The sequence below is a fragment of the Hylobates moloch genome, unplaced genomic scaffold, assembly GCF_009828535.3.
Source record: "Hylobates moloch isolate HMO894 unplaced genomic scaffold, HMol_V3 SCAFFOLD_21, whole genome shotgun sequence".
NCBI classification, from domain to species: Eukaryota; Metazoa; Chordata; class Mammalia; order Primates; family Hylobatidae; genus Hylobates; species Hylobates moloch.
In genome coordinates this window covers 30,087,893-30,104,289 of record NW_026652296.1, presented here as the reverse complement: position 1 = coordinate 30,104,289, position 16,397 = coordinate 30,087,893, and the positions used below count along the sequence as shown (strand labels likewise).

Here is a 16,397-nt window from a genome sequence, read left to right as displayed (position 1 = left end):
TATAATCTTCCCCAGTTCACCCCCTACTGCTCTGCCCAGACATAAATGGTCACATATTCAGTGAGTGGAAGCAGGCAAAAAGGTTGACTTTGGCTCAGCTGGCAAAGTTGTCCAAAAACGGTGACTTGCCCCTAGAGCTTCTGAGCTACCTGTCACCAAAAGTGTTCAAGGCAACACCAATCTGTCATCCTCGATAGCTGCCTTAGTGATCCTTCAAAATACAAATCTGTCTCACCTTACTAAAAACTTCACTGGGGACCACCAACCCCTGCCACCTACCCTCAACTCAGACTTACCAAGAAGCATAACCTGCATGCTTTGAGGGATGGATGCCGGGGAATGGGATGGGGAAGCTGTAGGCTAGAATCTGCCTCCTCTGGGGCCTCTTTGTCAGTTTCCTCCTGTGTAAGCAGTGCACCCAGTTTGTAGACTGTCTCCCTGGTGCCTGTCCGCCTTCCCTTCACACACCTCTGGACAAGCAGCTGCATCCTGAGCAATGTGCTAGCTGTTTTCAACAACAGCAGCAGTTGTGGGAACCTCCCCACAACTCTGCAAAATCTCCAATGGTTTCTTGTTTGTTTTTTTGAGACAGATTCTTGCTCTGTCACCCAGGCTGGAGTGCAGTGACGCAATCTCAGCTCACTGCAACTTCTGCCTTCTGGGTTCAAGCAGTTCTCCTGCCTCAGCCTCCCAAGTAGCTGGGATTACAGGCACGTGCCACCACGCCCGGCTAATTTTTTTTTTTTTTTGAGATGGAGGCTTGCTCTGTTGCCAGGCTGCAGTGGCGTGATCTTGGCTCACTGCAACCTCCGCCTCCTGGGTTCAGGCAATTCTCCTGCCTCAGCCTCCTGAGTAGCTGGGACTACAGGCATGTGCCACCATGCCCAGCTAATTTTTCTATTTTTAGTAGAGACAGGGTTTCACCATGTTGGCCAGGATTGTCTCAATCTCTTGATCTTGTGATCCGCCCGCCTTGGCCTCTCCAAGTGCTGGGATTACAGGTGTGAGCCCCCGCGTCCAGCCAATTTTTGTATTTTTAGTAGAGACAGGTTTTCGCCATGTTGGCCAGGCTGGTCTTGAACTCCTTGCCTCAAGTGATCTGCCTGCCTCGCCAGTGGGGTTTTGAGAAACCCAGGCACCTGCTGCATCCCTTAACCACCCACATACACTGCCCATGACTGGCTGTTGGATCCATTATGTTTGTTTTAGGTGCCAGGAACAGAAACCACTCTAGACAGGATTTTATAAACATGTATTAAATTCCTTTGAAGGAAAAAGGATTTAATACTTCAATAATTGGTTGCTGACAAAATTTGTGGAAGGGCTGAAGTGAGCCATCTGCTGGACCCCAGAATCCCACTGCAGAACTGCTGCCACTGAGACAGCACCTGCCTCTTCCACAGTCAGTGGTGGGGGAGGGTGCGGAGTGGGGGTTGGTGGTGGTCAATAGGGTACACTGGAACTACTGAGATGAAGAACACCGCATCATAGGTGCAATCCAGGGATCAGCAGGCCCTTGCCACTGCCTCTATAACTATCTCCTGTCTCCCACTGTGCTGGTGGCACAATGCTGGAACACTGCTACAGAAAATCTTAACACCTCCAAGACGATCTTGACAGTAGCAAGAGTCAAAACGGTAGGAAGATGGCCCCGGCCCACCTCTGCCATCCATATCTCATGAAAGTACATCTAACTGGTAGAACTTAATTCCCTGTTAGTATCTTTGCTGCAAAGAGATCTGAGAAATAGAGTTTTTAACTCTCCAACTGTGCAATCTAGAAGGCACCCTAGAGGGAGATGGGAAAGAATGCTGGGTCTCCATCAGCCATATCCAGCCCAGTTATATGGGTCCAATAACCATTCCACCCCACCCCTCTCTCCTGGATTAGCAACCATGTAATCTGGGGACTGAACATCAGCTTAAGAGGTAGTCTTTACTGGTCTAAGAATACTAACATCTCCCATGGTTCAGAAATGGGCACATGACCCAATTCTGGCCAATGAGACTTAAGGAGAGGGTTGCTGGAAGGTTATGGAAAACTTTGCTGCTTCCTTTGCTTAAGAGGAAAGGAAGTCCAGTTCCTCTTCCCCTCAAATGTGAATAGAGAAAAATGTCATCTTGTGACCATGAAATGAACTGGCCTTAACATGAAGCCCACACCACAGATGGCAATGCAGGGACATGGAAAAAGCCTGTATCCTTTATGACATCAGGGAGCCAATGAAAAAACCACCCTGAACCCCACTCAGGCTGCTTGCTGCCTGTGGACTTCTGTTTACTTGAACATACCTGAAGACATGAGTTTATTGTTTCAGTCAGTTGAATCAGGTTCCTGTTATCTGCAGTCCAAAGTACCTCAACTGGCAGATGGATCCAGTCTGCTTTTTACAACATCCTCAAAGAGCTTCGAGGCCTCCATGACATGACATGACTGCCTGGTTCTCTTACTTGTCTGGCTGCTCCACCTAGCAGCTTTGCAGACTCACTTACCTATACCCAAGGAAGGAACCCACTTTCTGTTCCTGTATATGCTCCTAAAGCAATCTAATTACAGCTGTGGGTTCAATTTCTACCTATATGAGATGACCCATACACTGACATTTTCAATTCCAGCCTCCTCTCTGAGCTGCAAATCTGCATCAGCCTACAGGCTACCTCCATTTGGATATCCCAAAAGCACCAGAGACCAGCCCAGGTCTGAAGCCGTGATTTGCTTCTCCTCTGGGGCATCCCACCTGTGTGAATGACACCAGCACCCATCTAGTCCTGCAGTCACAAAACCCAGAGGTCATCTCTCTCACCTCTGTCTCCCCATCCTACCACCCAATCCACTAGGTCCTGTCAATTTTTCCTCTCCATCTTCTCAGTCTCCACCTTGGTCCAGAGCCACCATCATCTCTTATCTAGACAACTGTACCAGCCTTCTCCCTGGTCTCCCTGGATCCATTCTGCCTCCCTGGCCTCCCTCCCTCTATCCACAGCAGCCACAGGGATCTTTCGAAAATGCAGATCAGATCATGGCTGTCTTAGTCTGTGTAGGCTGCTGTAACAAATTACCATACAGTAGGTGGTTTATAAACAACAGAAATGTATTTCACACAGTTCTGGAGACTGAGAAGTCCTAGATCCAAGGGCCAGCAGATTCAACGTCTGGTAAGGACCTGATTCCTGGTTCCACCATCTTCTCATCGTGTCCTCACATGGTAGAAGGGGTGAGGGAGCTCTCCGGGATCTCTTTCATAAAGTCACTAATTGCATTAATTAGGGCTCTGCCTTCATGACCCAGTCACCTCCCAAAAGCCCACCTCCTAATACCATCATATTGGGGGTTAGGATTTTAACATGAATTTTGGAGGAACACAAACATTCAGTCTATAGCATTCTGCCTCCATCCCCGTCCCCCGCCAAATTCACATCCTTCTCAAATGCAAAATACATTCATTCCTTACATCCCAACAGCCCCAAAAGTCTTAACTCATTCCAGCATTAACTCTGAAGTCTAAAATCCAAAGTTGTATTATCTAAGTGTCATCTAAGATATGGCCGAGACTCAAGGTGTGATGCATCCTGGGGCAAATTGTTCTCTAGCTGTGAGCCTGTGAAATCAAGCAAGTTATCTGCTTCCAAAATACAATAGTGAGACAGGCATAGGATAGACCATTCCAAAAGGGAGAAACAGGAAAGAAGAAAGGAATAGCAGATCCAAATTACATCCAAACTACAAGGCAAACTCCAGGAGATCTTAAGGCTCAAGAAAAATCATTTTTAGTTCATTAAATGCTCTGCTTCCAGGCCACTGAGGCAGCCTTCCAGATCCACGATGGTGGTGGTCCCACCCTCTGTACCTTCTGGGGTGGTGGTCCTGTCCCTCCAGCTCTATCCAGCAGAGGTCATGTTCCCAGGGCTCTGGGTGGTCCCACGCCAACAGCTCTGGGCAGCTCTTCCTCCATGGCTTTGGACAGAGGCCCTCTAACGCAACGCAATGCCCCCGACTTTTGAAAGCAAGGAGATAGCCTTGATGATCTCTGAATTGCTTTCAGGGTCATTCTTCCCTTGTCTTGAAGAATAGTTTGCATTCTGGTCTTGTCCTGAAAAATCCAAGAAGTCAAACAGCCTTCCTTCATCCCTTCCCGTCTCCTTCCCCTTCAATTCAAGATGGCAGTTTTCCTGCTGGGATGGCTGATTAAGTTCATAACCATTACAGTCTCCTTATGGAGACTATGGTGTTTTCTCCCAAACATTCTTTCTCATTCTTTGCAATATGGATAGGTAGGCTGAAAATTTTTCAAATCTTTACATTTTGCTTCCTATTTGCTTAAAATTCACATCTTTAACTCATTTCTTTCTGCTTATATTTTACTGTAAGCAGTCAGGAGGAGCCAAGCCACAGCTTCAACACTTTGCTTAGAAATAGCTTTAGCTAAATATCCCATTTCATTGCTCACAAGTTCTACCTCCTATAAAACACTAGAACATGGACATAATCAGTCAAGTTCTTTGCCATTTTATAACAAGATGGCCTTTTTTCCACTGTCCAATAATATCTTCCTCATTTCCTCATCCAAATGGCCTTTTTCATCTGTATTTCTACCAACACTCTGTTCAGGATTCCTTAGTTATTATCAGGCTCCTGATTTTAAAAATTTTAAGTTTTCTTTACAGTTCCACTGCACTCCAGCGTGGGTGACAAAGTGAGACCCTGTCTCAAAAGAAAGAAAAAGGACACTAATCTCATTCATGAGGGCTCTACCCCCATGAACCCCGTGACATAATCACTTCCCAAAGGCCCACCTCCCAACACCATCACCTGGAGGTTGGGATTTCAACATATGAATGTTGGGGAGATACAAAGTCACCTAGATCTTGGATTTCTCAGTCCCTAAAACTGTAAGAAATAAATTTCTTTTGTTTATAAGCCACCCAGTCTATGGTATTGCTATGGCAGCCAAAAGGACTAAAACACTTCCTCAGAACTACATGCCATTCTTTTGCAGCACCTACTATCAATGTATACTTTCCATTAACCAGTGTGATTGTTTGGTCATTATCTGAATCCTCCACTACACTGTAAGCCTCATAATGCAGAGATTGGTAGTGTCTTTTTGCTGATCACTAAATCCCCTGGGTCTAGCCTAGCCAGTAGCAGGTGACCAGTAATTATCTTTAAATGAACTCCATACCTTTAAGTCATTATAATAAATAATGGTGGCTTACGCTTTTAAGAAATTCTGTGTTCCCCAGTGCCATAGCTGGTTTGTTCATATGTAGGCATCTGACTAGAACTTGGAAATTTTCTCTCTCTCCCTCTCTCTGTGCTATAAGGTCTGTAACTTGAGAGCTGTGGCCCCGATTGCTAGCTACTTATCAATCTCTATTCTTCCTTAGTAAGAGAACTCCAATTTTAGCTGAGCACATTACCGCTACGGCTGAAGACAACATATCCAGCTGCCCTTGCAGCCAGGGGTAGCCATGTGACCAATTTCTAGTCAATGACATGCAAAGGGAAGTGTTATACAAAACTTCTGAGGTAGCATCCTAAAAGGGAGAAGGGTCATATCCTTTGCCTTTCCATTTCTCCACCTCTTTCCAGGGTGGAATTTGGATGAGATGGCTGGCATTTCAGCAGCAATCTTGAACAGGAGGTGACCCTGAGAATGAAAACTCGGCTCGAAAATGATGGAGCAGAAAGATAGAAAGGGCCTATGCCACTAGTGACCATGGAGCAGCCATCCCAGCCATGGACTTCCTACCTCGACTTTTTTTTTTAAAAAAAGGAAACACTTTAAGTTGTATTAAGTCTCTCTTGTCAGGTTTCCCTTATTTAAAGCCAAATATCATCGCTGTTGACAGTCATGTTCCTGACATGTAGAGATAATCCCTCTGCTGAGTGAAGGCAGAGAAATCTCTCAACTTACTTTCCCCTGAGGCTCGGCTTCACCTCAGTCAAGGGAATAGCCAAGCATCCCCATTTTCATTAAGCTAATTCACATTGGCTTTCTGTCACTTGCAAACAAAAGTCTTGACTAATACATCAAGACTAGTCTGAAAGTGAAGACACGGAGAGACCTTCAAGCTCTGTTATAATTTAAAATGCAATCAAACAGCAAACATTTATTGAGCACTTATAATGTGTTGTGCACTGTTTTAAGGACCTCACCAAACATCATCTCTCTTCATTCTTCCAACATCCCTGTGAATTAGGTGACATTATGTCCATTTTGCAGATTAGGAAACAGGCACAGACAGGTGATTGGCCCAAGGTCACACATCTAATACAATAGTGCAATTTTAACCCAGGCAAAGTACAGAACTATAGGGGATGACCCAGTATCAAGTTTCCCTTTTGTTTTAGTTTTGGTTCCCTGATAGCAAGTCTGAGACTTGAGTGTAAGTCGTTTATGTGGGAGGTGATCCCTGGAAGCAGAAGTAAGGGGTGGGAGGAATGGGACAGAGGGTGTGTTGGTGAAGTCAGTTGTAGCAATAGGGCTGAGTACTTCTGGTCTCTGAGAAGGTTCCAGAAAGATCTGAATGGTCTAGAACACCTCTCTGAATCATCCACTTGTGACAGTAGAAGACTGGCATTTACTCACCGGCTCCTGCCCCCATTAGTGAATGGCCTGGCACCTCTGGAATGTATGGGCAGAGCTCCCACAGGGATGCTCCATCTATCAAATGGGGATGGAGATGACAGATTCATCTCATAAAGCTGTTGGGTTCCATGAGTTAATATATGTAAAGCGCATCAAACCATGCTGGGCACATGGAAAGCACTCAGTAATGTATGCTGTGTATGACCTGAGGGAAGAGCGTTCCATTCAGAGGGAACAACAAATGTAAAGGGCCAGAGGCCAGGACACATTCGCTGTGGAGGAGGCACAGCGAGGAGGCCAGTGTGCCTAGAGGGGACTCCAGGCCTCGAGGAGTGGAAGGTCAGAAGGTGTGAGCCACTGCATCCAGTCAGGAAAGGTTTCTTCACTCTTAAAAAGGTGCTCGAAGGGATGTCCTAACTTCCACTTGCAGACATTCGCATGTAACGATGTGATGTTTTGAGCTACAGTAGCCATCTTGGGACCATAAGGGGCACACCGCAGGATAACAGAACACTGAGGATGCTGGCACAAAAGGATAGACAGAACCAGGGTCTTTTCTTTTTTTTCTCAGACAGAGTCTCGCTCTGTCACCCAGGCTGTAGTGCAATGGCATGATCTCAGCTCACAGCAACCTCCGCCTCTAGGTTTCAAGCGATTCTCCCATCTCAGCCTCTGGAGTAACTGGGACTACAGGCGCGCGCCACCATGCCTGCCTAATTTTTGTACTTTTGGTAGAGACAGGGTTTCACTATGTTGGCTAGGCTGGTCTCGAACTCCTGGCCTCAAGTGATTCGCCTGCCTCAGCCTTCCAAAGTGCTGGGATTACAGGTGTGAGCCACCGCGCCCAGCCAGAACTGGAGTCTTTGGTCACATTGTTCAACTGCCTCTTTACCAACCTTGGACATACCTACCTCCAAACATCTTATTACGTGAGAAAACAAACCTTCTTATTGCTTAAGCCATTTTGAATTGGGCCATAGATATCTTAACACAGAGAATTTGATACCAGGAAATGAGGCCTCCCTGGGTACAACATGATGAAAGAATCAGGCCAGAGCTCCACTTTTCCACTCTAGAAACTGTTATCCTGCCATTCTTACTTCCTGTAATGAGGAAGATGTTTTAGAAGGGATAACTTCCCTCTTGATGAAATTCTCTAATTCTTAATAATTCTGGGGCTGAGGTGTGGGTGTCAGTTCTACTTCTTGAAATAAAGTATCATTTAGGTGCGCACGGGAATTATGTTTCAAAAGGGAAAGGCTCAAGTCTTGGTCTCAATGTTCTAAGGTTTTGCGAGAGACTAAGAACCCAAAATAAATGATCTTCAACAGCAAAATGGATGTTATGCAATTCACAGAGCACTATGAGCACTCTCTCAATTCACACAACTTTGAGTGATGGGCAGCATTACTTCATTTTACAGACAAGGTTCAGAAAGTGTCAGCAACTGGTGGAAGGCAAAGTAGAAACTCCTGGCTCCCTCCTTCGTCTCGAGTTTTCTCCTGCTGGCAGAGTAAGTATGCATTCCTCCATGTTCGTGCCATTCAGGTTGAGAAGGAAGACAAGCAAACCAGACATGCTTGTCTTCAACCGAGTCTGGGATCGTCCACCTTCCTGCTTGGAGTTGGTGGTTAAGTGGCCCCACAGTTTGGACTCGTATGACCTGACTTTCATTTCAGCTGACCTTGAACAGCGGGTCTATAACTGTACCTACTTCCAGTAGTGTTGTAATGACACAAACAGACAGTGTGGAACTTGAAGGCAGGGCCCACACATTGTCAGCGCGATTCCTGAGGGCTCCGTGTGACAGTCACTGTTGCTGAACCAAGGCAGCCAGTGGTGGGGTAGAGAGCGGACTCTGGAGCCAGACTATCTGGATTTGAACGCGGATTCGGCCATTTACTAGTTCCATGATCTTGGGTAAATCACTTAAACCTGTGTCTCAGTCTCCTCTTCTGTAAAATGGGAATAACAATCATACCTTCCTTGCAGGGTTGTTTTGAGGTTTAGATAAGTTAATATACGTGCAAAATGTTCGGAACGACTCCAGACACAGCCAGCACCAGATTGGAAGTGGAACCGTTGGTGGGGATCATAACCTCGCTGGCTAGGAACCCTAGCAGCGGGACAGCCGCGCACTGCTAGCTTTGCCGACTCATCCTAGCTGGGCAGGTCCGCCGCGCTCTCCGCCCCCGCCCCCGCAGCCTAAGTCAGCCCGGCCGGTGAGTCACCCGCGCCCCTCCCGCCCCGCGACCTGCAAACTCACCCTGAGTCAGCCCGCCCGGGCGTTTCCACTCCCCGGACGCCGCGCGGCGGAGGGGAGGCGAGAGGCGCCCCCCGGTGGAGAGCCTGAGCCCCGCGCGAGTCCGGCCGCATCTGGCGAGCGGAGCCGGAGTCGGGCTGGGGACCGCGGGGTTGAGGCCAGACCACAGCGGAGTAGGGGGAGAAACGCGCGCTGCCCTGGCCCGGACCCCCCCACCCGGCCTCGCGGAATGGTATGGCCCGGCTGGAGTTAAGGACGGAGGAGGCGGCGAGTCCCGCGGCGGCGGCGGCGACAGTGGCGGCGACGATGGGGCTGCGGGCGGGAGGAGCGCTGGGCAGGGCCGGCGCGGGTCGGGGGGCGCCCGAGGGGCCCGGGCCGAGCGGCGGCGCGCAGGGCGGCAGCATCCACTCGGGCTGCATCGCCGCGGTGCACAACGTGCCGCTGAGCGTGCTCATCCGGCCGCTGCCGTCAGTGCTGGACCCCGTCAAGGTGCAGAGCCTCGTGGACACGATCCGGGTGAGGCCCCGGGGAGTCCAGCCAGCCGGAGGGAGGGCTTCGGAGGAGGGAGGTTGCCGGAGGAGGGGGCTCGCCGCGATGGAAGCGAGATGGACTGGTTCCGGGCTCAACCGGAGCTCAGCATCTGCTGTGTGACCTTGAGCAAGTGGCTGGGCCTCTCTGGGCCTGTGTTTCCTCACTTGGGCAAGGAGGGAATTGGACGAGATAATTAAAGTAGTGATGATAACGCTTATAACGCTAGTGCTTGCAGTGGTCCAGGAACTGCAGGAAGTCCCTTAGTTTCCTATGCCAACCCTAGGAGGTAGATAGTGTCTCTTTTGCAGATAAGAAACTGAAGCAGGGAAGATTTCAGCGGCTTGACTAAGATCAGGCGCTTAAAAAGTGACACGGCTGGAATTCACACCCAGGCAGCCTGGGCCCCACTGCCCAGCACATGGCCACCGCACTACCCGGAGATAAGCCGTGGGCTCTCATGGCTGTGACAATCAGTGACAGTGGGACTAGGTGTGTCATATCTGGTAGGAGGCCCTTGTCTGAATGGGAAGTGGGAGAGGTCAAGGGTCATCTCCACCACTGAGGAAGGGTGTTAAGAATGCCGGAGTGATTCTGGCAGGAACTTGGGTCGGGGGCCCCGCAAGAACAGATGTCAGGTTAGGCCTCCATAACATTGTGTCCCCCTTCCCCTTGACCCTTGGAAGGTGAGCACATGAGATCTCTAAGCCCCACCCAGCACCTCTGCAGCCACCCCCGATAACTTTCAGCCCTAGTATTTACACTAGTGTCCTCACTGCCAGGAGCCACTTCCCCAGACAACCACAGGGCCTGCTCCCCTGCCTGGTTCAGCTCTCTGCCTCCTTGATCTCCCTTGGTCAGGGTCCCCCGCCTCTCTAGCTCTCCCCTTAGCCCGAGATGTTTTTCAGGATACCACTTATGTCCACCAGAAATTATATTATACATTTATTTGTGTTGCATTTTATTTTCTGTCTTCTCGACCTCATGTGAACTCCACAAGGGTGAGGACCTTGTCCCATCTTGTCTGTTGCCACAATAGTAGCACAGTGCCTGGCTGAGATGGGAAGGGATCTGCCATGCACGCCCTGTGCCACCACTGGGCTTTTTCTCCTGCTGAGAACCTCTTCTATCTCTGCCTTGTTGTTTCTCACTCTTCCTCGGTCTTCCTGTCTCAGTGTCAGGATCTTCCCTGACCATCCCTACAGGGTTAGGAGCTTCTGTGAGCTGCAGCCACCTGCGTGCCCACCTGCATAGCTCTGATCTCACTGGCTGTTTTTTTTTTTTTTTTTTTTAAGACGTTGCCTCACTCTGTCACCCAGGCTGGAGTGCAGTGGCACGATCTTGGCTCACTGCAACCTCCGCCTCCCGGGTTCAAGCTATTCTCCTGCATCAGCCTCCCAAGTGGCTGGGACTACAGGCGCCCACCACCACACCTGGCTAGTTTTTTGTTTTTTTTTTTTGAGACGGAGTCTCGCTCTGTCGCCCAGGCTGGAGTGCAGTGGCGCAATCTCGGCTCACTGCAAGCTCCGCCTCCCGGGTTCACGCCATTCTCCTGCCTCAGCCTCTCCGCCTGCCACCACGCCTGGCTTTTTTTTTTTTTTTTTGTATTTTTAGTAGAGACGGGGTTTCACCGTGGTCTCGATCTCCTGACCTTCTGATCCGCCCGCCAGATGAGGTTTCACCCTGTTGGCCAGGCTGGTCTGAAACTCCAGACCTCAAGCGATCTGCCCACCTTGGCCTCCGAAAGTGCTGGGATTACAGCCCACTGGCTTTTAACGTCCTGTTTAGACACCTGCCTTCCATGCTAGAACCGTAGGCTCTGAGGGCCAGAACGAGCTCTGCCTTTGCTTACGTACACCCGTATTAGTTTTCTGGGGCCACTGTAAGTTACCACAGAGTTGATGGCTTAAAACAACACAGATTTATTTATGGTCAGAAGTCCAAAATGGGTCTTACCGGGCTAACATCAAGCAGGGCTGCCCTGTTCTCTGTAGGCTCTAGGGGAGAATCCATTTCCTCACCTTTCCCAGCTTCCAGACGCCACCCACACTGCTTGGCTTATGGCCTCTTCCTCTGCCTTCAAAGCCAGCAACATCAGGCCAAGGCCTTCTCACATCGCATCACTCTGACCTCTTCCTGTACTTCCTCTTCCAGTTTTAAGGACCCTGATAATGACATTTGACCCATCTAGATAACCTTGGATAATTTCCGCATCTCAAGATCCTTACCTTAATTCCATCTGCCAAGTCCCTTCTCCCATGTAAGGTAACACATTCAGAAGGATTCAGACGTGGACATCTTTGGGAGCCATCATTCTGGCCATCCACCATCGTGCCTCCAGTACCCAGCACAAGGCCTGCCTGGCACGGCTGCCCCTCCTTAGTGCTCCACTAATGCCCAGTAGGCATCAGCTCACTGACTCTTCACCAGCAGCCCTATAGGGTGTTTTATTCCCAGTTTACAGGTGAGGAATGGTGTTCAGAGGGCTGTGTGCCCCAGCTGCTGTGGAGAGGAGCCGAGATCCAAAGTCAGGTGCACTGGGTTCCAGAGCTCAGGCTCGTGACTGCTGCACCTTACTGCTGAATAATCATTTGTGGAATCATGAGAGAGAACCCATGGGCCAGCAGCAGGAGGCCTTCCGGGCCGCTCACACTTAATGGGGTCTCCCCAGAGTGCTCTACCCTGCACCCATCCTGCCCCAGACTTTCCCTATTTAGAGGATGACCCACTCTCCACCTGGCTGTGTGGGCCCCTAACAGGAAGTCAACTTAGATTCTCCCTTTTCTCTTGTCCTTGGATTCACCCCTTCTGCCAGACCCCTCGGACCTGCCCCCTAAATGTGTCCCAAACCTGTCTACCTCTCCCTGTCCCCACCACACCATCATCCAGACCAGCATCTTCTGCTGAATACCTGCAGAGGCCTCCCCTCTGTCTTCCAGCCCTGTGCCCTGTCCACCCTGCCAAGTCTGTTCTCCTGTGACAACTTTCTAGAATGTGCATCAGATCATGTCACCCTCCCCTGTTGCAAACACTCCGGGGCCCACCTGCTGCTCTCAGAAACAGACCTGCACCATCTGGCTCCTGCTGGCTTTTCTGACCATTCCTCAAGCCCGGGAGTCCACTCTAGTGAACTCCTTGCTGTGCCTCCGACACGGTGAACGTGCTCTGGTTTCAGGTCCTTTGCGTTTGCTGTTCCCTTTGCATGCAACATTCTTCCCTCAGGTCATAGACAGCAAACATTACTGAGCACTTTCCGTGTGCCAAGCATGGTTTGAAGGGCTTTATATATATTAACTAATTTAACCCAAAAATTCCATGAGATGGATCTGTTATCTCCATTCAATTTGATAGATGGGGCAACTGAGGCACAAAAAGATGAATTGCCCAAGCTCACATAGCTGTTAAGCAGCAGAGCTGGATTTGAACCCAGGCAGCTGGGCTCTTAGTCGAAACTATTCCACTTCTCTCTTTTTTTTTTTTTTTTGAGATGGAGTCTTGCTCCATCACCCAGGCTGGAGTGCAATGGTGCGATCTCAGCTCACTGCAACCTCTGCCTCCTGGGTTCAAACGATTCTCCTGCCTCAGCCTCCTGAGTAACTGTGATTACAGGCGTACACCACCATGCCCAGCTAATTTTTGTATTTTTAGTATAGACAGGGTTGTGCCATTTCGGCCAGGCTGGTCTCAAACTCCTGACCTCAGGTGATCCACCCGCCTCGGCCTCCCAAAGTTCTGGGATTACAGGCATGAGCCACCGTGCCCGGCCCCACTTCTCTATCTTTTCAAGTACTCTGCTTCATTCTCACCTCAGAGAGGCCTTGTGGACCCCATCTCTGTCCTGCCACCTGTGTTATTGTCATTATAGCATTTGTCACTCTAATATTTACTTCTTATTCCATCTGCCCCACTAGACTGGAGGCCCTTGAAGGCAGGGCCTGATTCAGTCACATTCCAGCTGTACCGTATTCCCAGGGTCTACAACAGGACCCGATGGGTAGTGTGCATGTGGTGTACTGATACATGTGTGGGAGAAATCCCTGATGTGTAGCATCTGTCCATTTCTCTGGTGTAAATACTCTCCCATGGCTGATTTTCAAGCTACAAGGTGATGTCGACCAGCTCACAAAATTCCTGATAATTAACAGTTGTCTCTCACAGTAGTCCAGTGTGATCACCTTATAAGGAGCTCACACAGATGGACAAAGTCTGCTTTACAAACTGTCAAGCCTTGTACCATGTCCATTGACTGTTTGCCTCTTCTCCCCAGGAGGACCCAGACAGCGTGCCCCCCATCGATGTCCTCTGGATCAAAGGGGCCCAGGGAGGTGACTACTTCTACTCCTTCGGGGGCTGCCACCGCTATGCGGCCTACCAGCAGCTGCAGCGAGAGACCATCCCCGCCAAGCTTGTCCAGTCCACTCTCTCAGACCTAAGGGTGTACCTGGGGGCATCCACACCAGACTTGCAGTAGCAGCCTCCTTGGCACCTGCTGCCACCTTCAAGAGCCCGGAAGACACACCTGGCCTCCAGCAGGTTGGGCCGTGCAGAAGGGATAGCAGGGGTGCATTCTGTTTGCACCTGGTGAGAGGGTCTGACTCTGGGCACCCCTCTCGCCAGCTACAAGGCCTTGGACTCACTGTACAGTGTGGGAGCCCCAGTTCCCACCTCTGTGACAATAGGATCATGGCCTTACCCTTGAAGCATTACTGAGAAGGTGAAATGAGAACAGAGATGGGCTTGGAGAGCCACGTGCTGCCCGCTCCAAATTCCCAAGGACAAGGATCCCTCTGCATTTTTGTCTATGTAACCTCTTATATGGACTACATTCAGCTGCAAGGAAAGGAAAACCTTGATTGCAGTGGTTTAAACAAACAGAAGATTGTTTTTCCACATAGCATGGATTCTGGAGATGAGTGGCTAATGGTATTGGTTCAACAACTCCACGAAGGTAGGGGTCACATCTTGGATCCTTTTGCCTTAATCTCAGTGCTTGTTACTTCATGGTCCCAAGATGGCTGCTGTATCCCCAAGAATCATGTCTGCGTTCAAGGAAGGAGGGGCGGAGGAAGAGGAAGGGCCAAACTAGCTGGACCTGTCACCTTCTATCAGAAAGTAAAACCTCGTCAGAAGTCTGTGTCCTGCTCTCTCCCTCTGCATATTTTCACTTAGATACCCTTGGCCTGAGCCAGCTACCATTGCACCCCTAGCTGCAAACAAAGCTAAGACAGCAGGGAACAGAATTGTCATGGCTGAATAGACCAATCGTGTTCCATCTACTGAGATTGGCACACTGCCTCCTGCAATAAAACTGGGATCCCGTTACCAAGAGAGAAATGCAGAATTGTGTACCAGTTAGCTTTTGCTGTGTAACAAACTATTCCCAAACTTGGCAGCTAGAAACAAACCCTTTATTTTCCCACAATCCTATGGGTTGGCAATTTGGGCTGGGCTCAACAGGGCGGTTCTGCTGCTCCCACCTAGGATCCCTCATGGAGCTAAGGTCAGCTGTTACCTCAGCTGGGCCTCGATGGTCTAGGATAGCCTTACTCACTTGCCTGGCAGGTGACAGGCTGTTGGCTGGAGTTGCTTGGTTCTCCTCCACGTGGCCTCTCCAGCAGGCTAGCTCAGGCTTATTCACGTGATGGCTTCAGGGTTCCAAAGAGAGTGAGAGTAGAAGCTGAAAGACTTCTTGAGTTCTTGGCCTGGAACTGGGACTAAGACAGTGTCACTTCTGCTAAGTTCTTTTGGTCAGAGCAAATCACAAGGCTTTGCCCAGATTCAAGGGATGAGAAACAGACTACATGTCTTGATGAGGGGAACCACAAAGAGCTTGGGGCCATTTTTCACCTATCACAAATAATTTTGGATGGGTATTTATTTGGATAAAGGTATTTCCCTCTTCCCCCTTTCTCTCTGTCTCATGGGGCCTCACTCTGCCAAGTCGGAAGGCACTAAGACATTGTCCTGGCCCTCAAGGTCTAGGGGAAGAGGTGTTGGGGCAGGAAGTGAGTCTCTCCATGGGCTGGACCCACTGTAGTAGGGGTACCTCCTTGTCTGCACTGGTGGTATGGGGTTAGGTCAGGTAGGACATTCCAGAGGGGCTTCTGAAAACCAAGAGTCCCTGAGGAAAGGGAACAGAGTAAGGCGGGCCTTGTTCTCACTGCCCTCTAAGGGAACTTGGTCACTCGGCACTTTTAAGCCTCAGTTTCCCTAGTTCAATAATGACAAGAGCTTTTCCCATGCATTCTCTTTCCCCGGGAAAGATGACTGAGGTGACCAGTAACAGAATTGAAAAGGGAGCGTGTCCTCAATGCAGTGTGGCATCCTGGATTGGGTCTTGGAACAAAAACAGGACGTTAGTGGGAAAACTGGAAAGCTGAAAAAAATCTGAATTTTAGTTAATATACCAATTTCAGTCTCTTGGTTTTGACAAATGTACCATGGTGATGTAAGATGTTGACCTTGGGGTAGGCTGGGTGAAGGGTATACAGAAGCTCTTTGTACTATCTCTGCAACTTTTCTGTAAATCTAGTATCATTCCAAAATAAAAGTTTATTTAATTTAAAAAAAAAGGGTGTGCAATTCCTTTAGACCAGTGGTTCAGGGTCTCAAGCTTGTTTGCTAAATCCCAGATTGCTGGGCCCACCCCCACTTTCTTTTCCTTTTTTTTTTTTTTTTTTTGGGACAGGGTCATGCCCTGTCACCCAGGCTGGAGTGCAGTGGCACGATTATGACTCACTGCAGCCTTGACCTCCCAGGCTTAAGTGGTCCTCCCACCTCAGCCTCCTGAGTAGCTGGGACTACAGGTGTGCCCTTCTAATTTTTTTTGTAGAGACAGGGTTTTGCCATGTTGTCTGGGCTGGTCTTAAACTCCTGGGCATAAGCGATTCTCCCACCTCAGCCTCCCAAAGTGCTGGGATTACAGACGTGGCCACCGCCCCCGGTCCCCCAGAGTTTCTCATTCAGGTGAATTTGGGCGGGGCCTGATAATCTGCTTTTCTAACAAGTTCCCAG

General features: G+C 49.5%; 1 protein-coding gene across 1 annotated transcript; it reads left to right on the top strand.

Annotated features, from left to right (window-relative positions):
- The first annotated feature begins 9,114 nt into the window (after window positions 1-9,114).
- SRXN1 (sulfiredoxin 1) lies at window positions 9,115-15,955 on the top strand. The gene is made up of 2 exons (XM_032142472.2): window positions 9,115-9,371; window positions 13,651-15,955. Exons 1-2 carry the CDS (start codon window positions 9,162-9,164, stop codon window positions 13,852-13,854), a joined length of 414 nt encoding a protein of 137 aa, XP_031998363.2. The 5' UTR covers window positions 9,115-9,161; the 3' UTR covers window positions 13,855-15,955.
- Window positions 15,956-16,397: the final 442 nt, after the last annotated feature.

What these genes read in the sequence shown, in the direction of transcription:
- SRXN1 (XM_032142472.2), top strand. Translation starts at nt 9,162, where the DNA reads ATGGGGCTGCGGGCGGGAGGAGCGCTGGGCAGGGCCGGCGCGGGTCGG. An exon ending in GCCTCGTGGACACGATCCGG is followed by an intron (nt 9,372 to 13,650) that starts GTGAGGCCCCGG and finishes TCTTCTCCCCAG; the next exon opens with GAGGACCCAGACAGCGTGCC.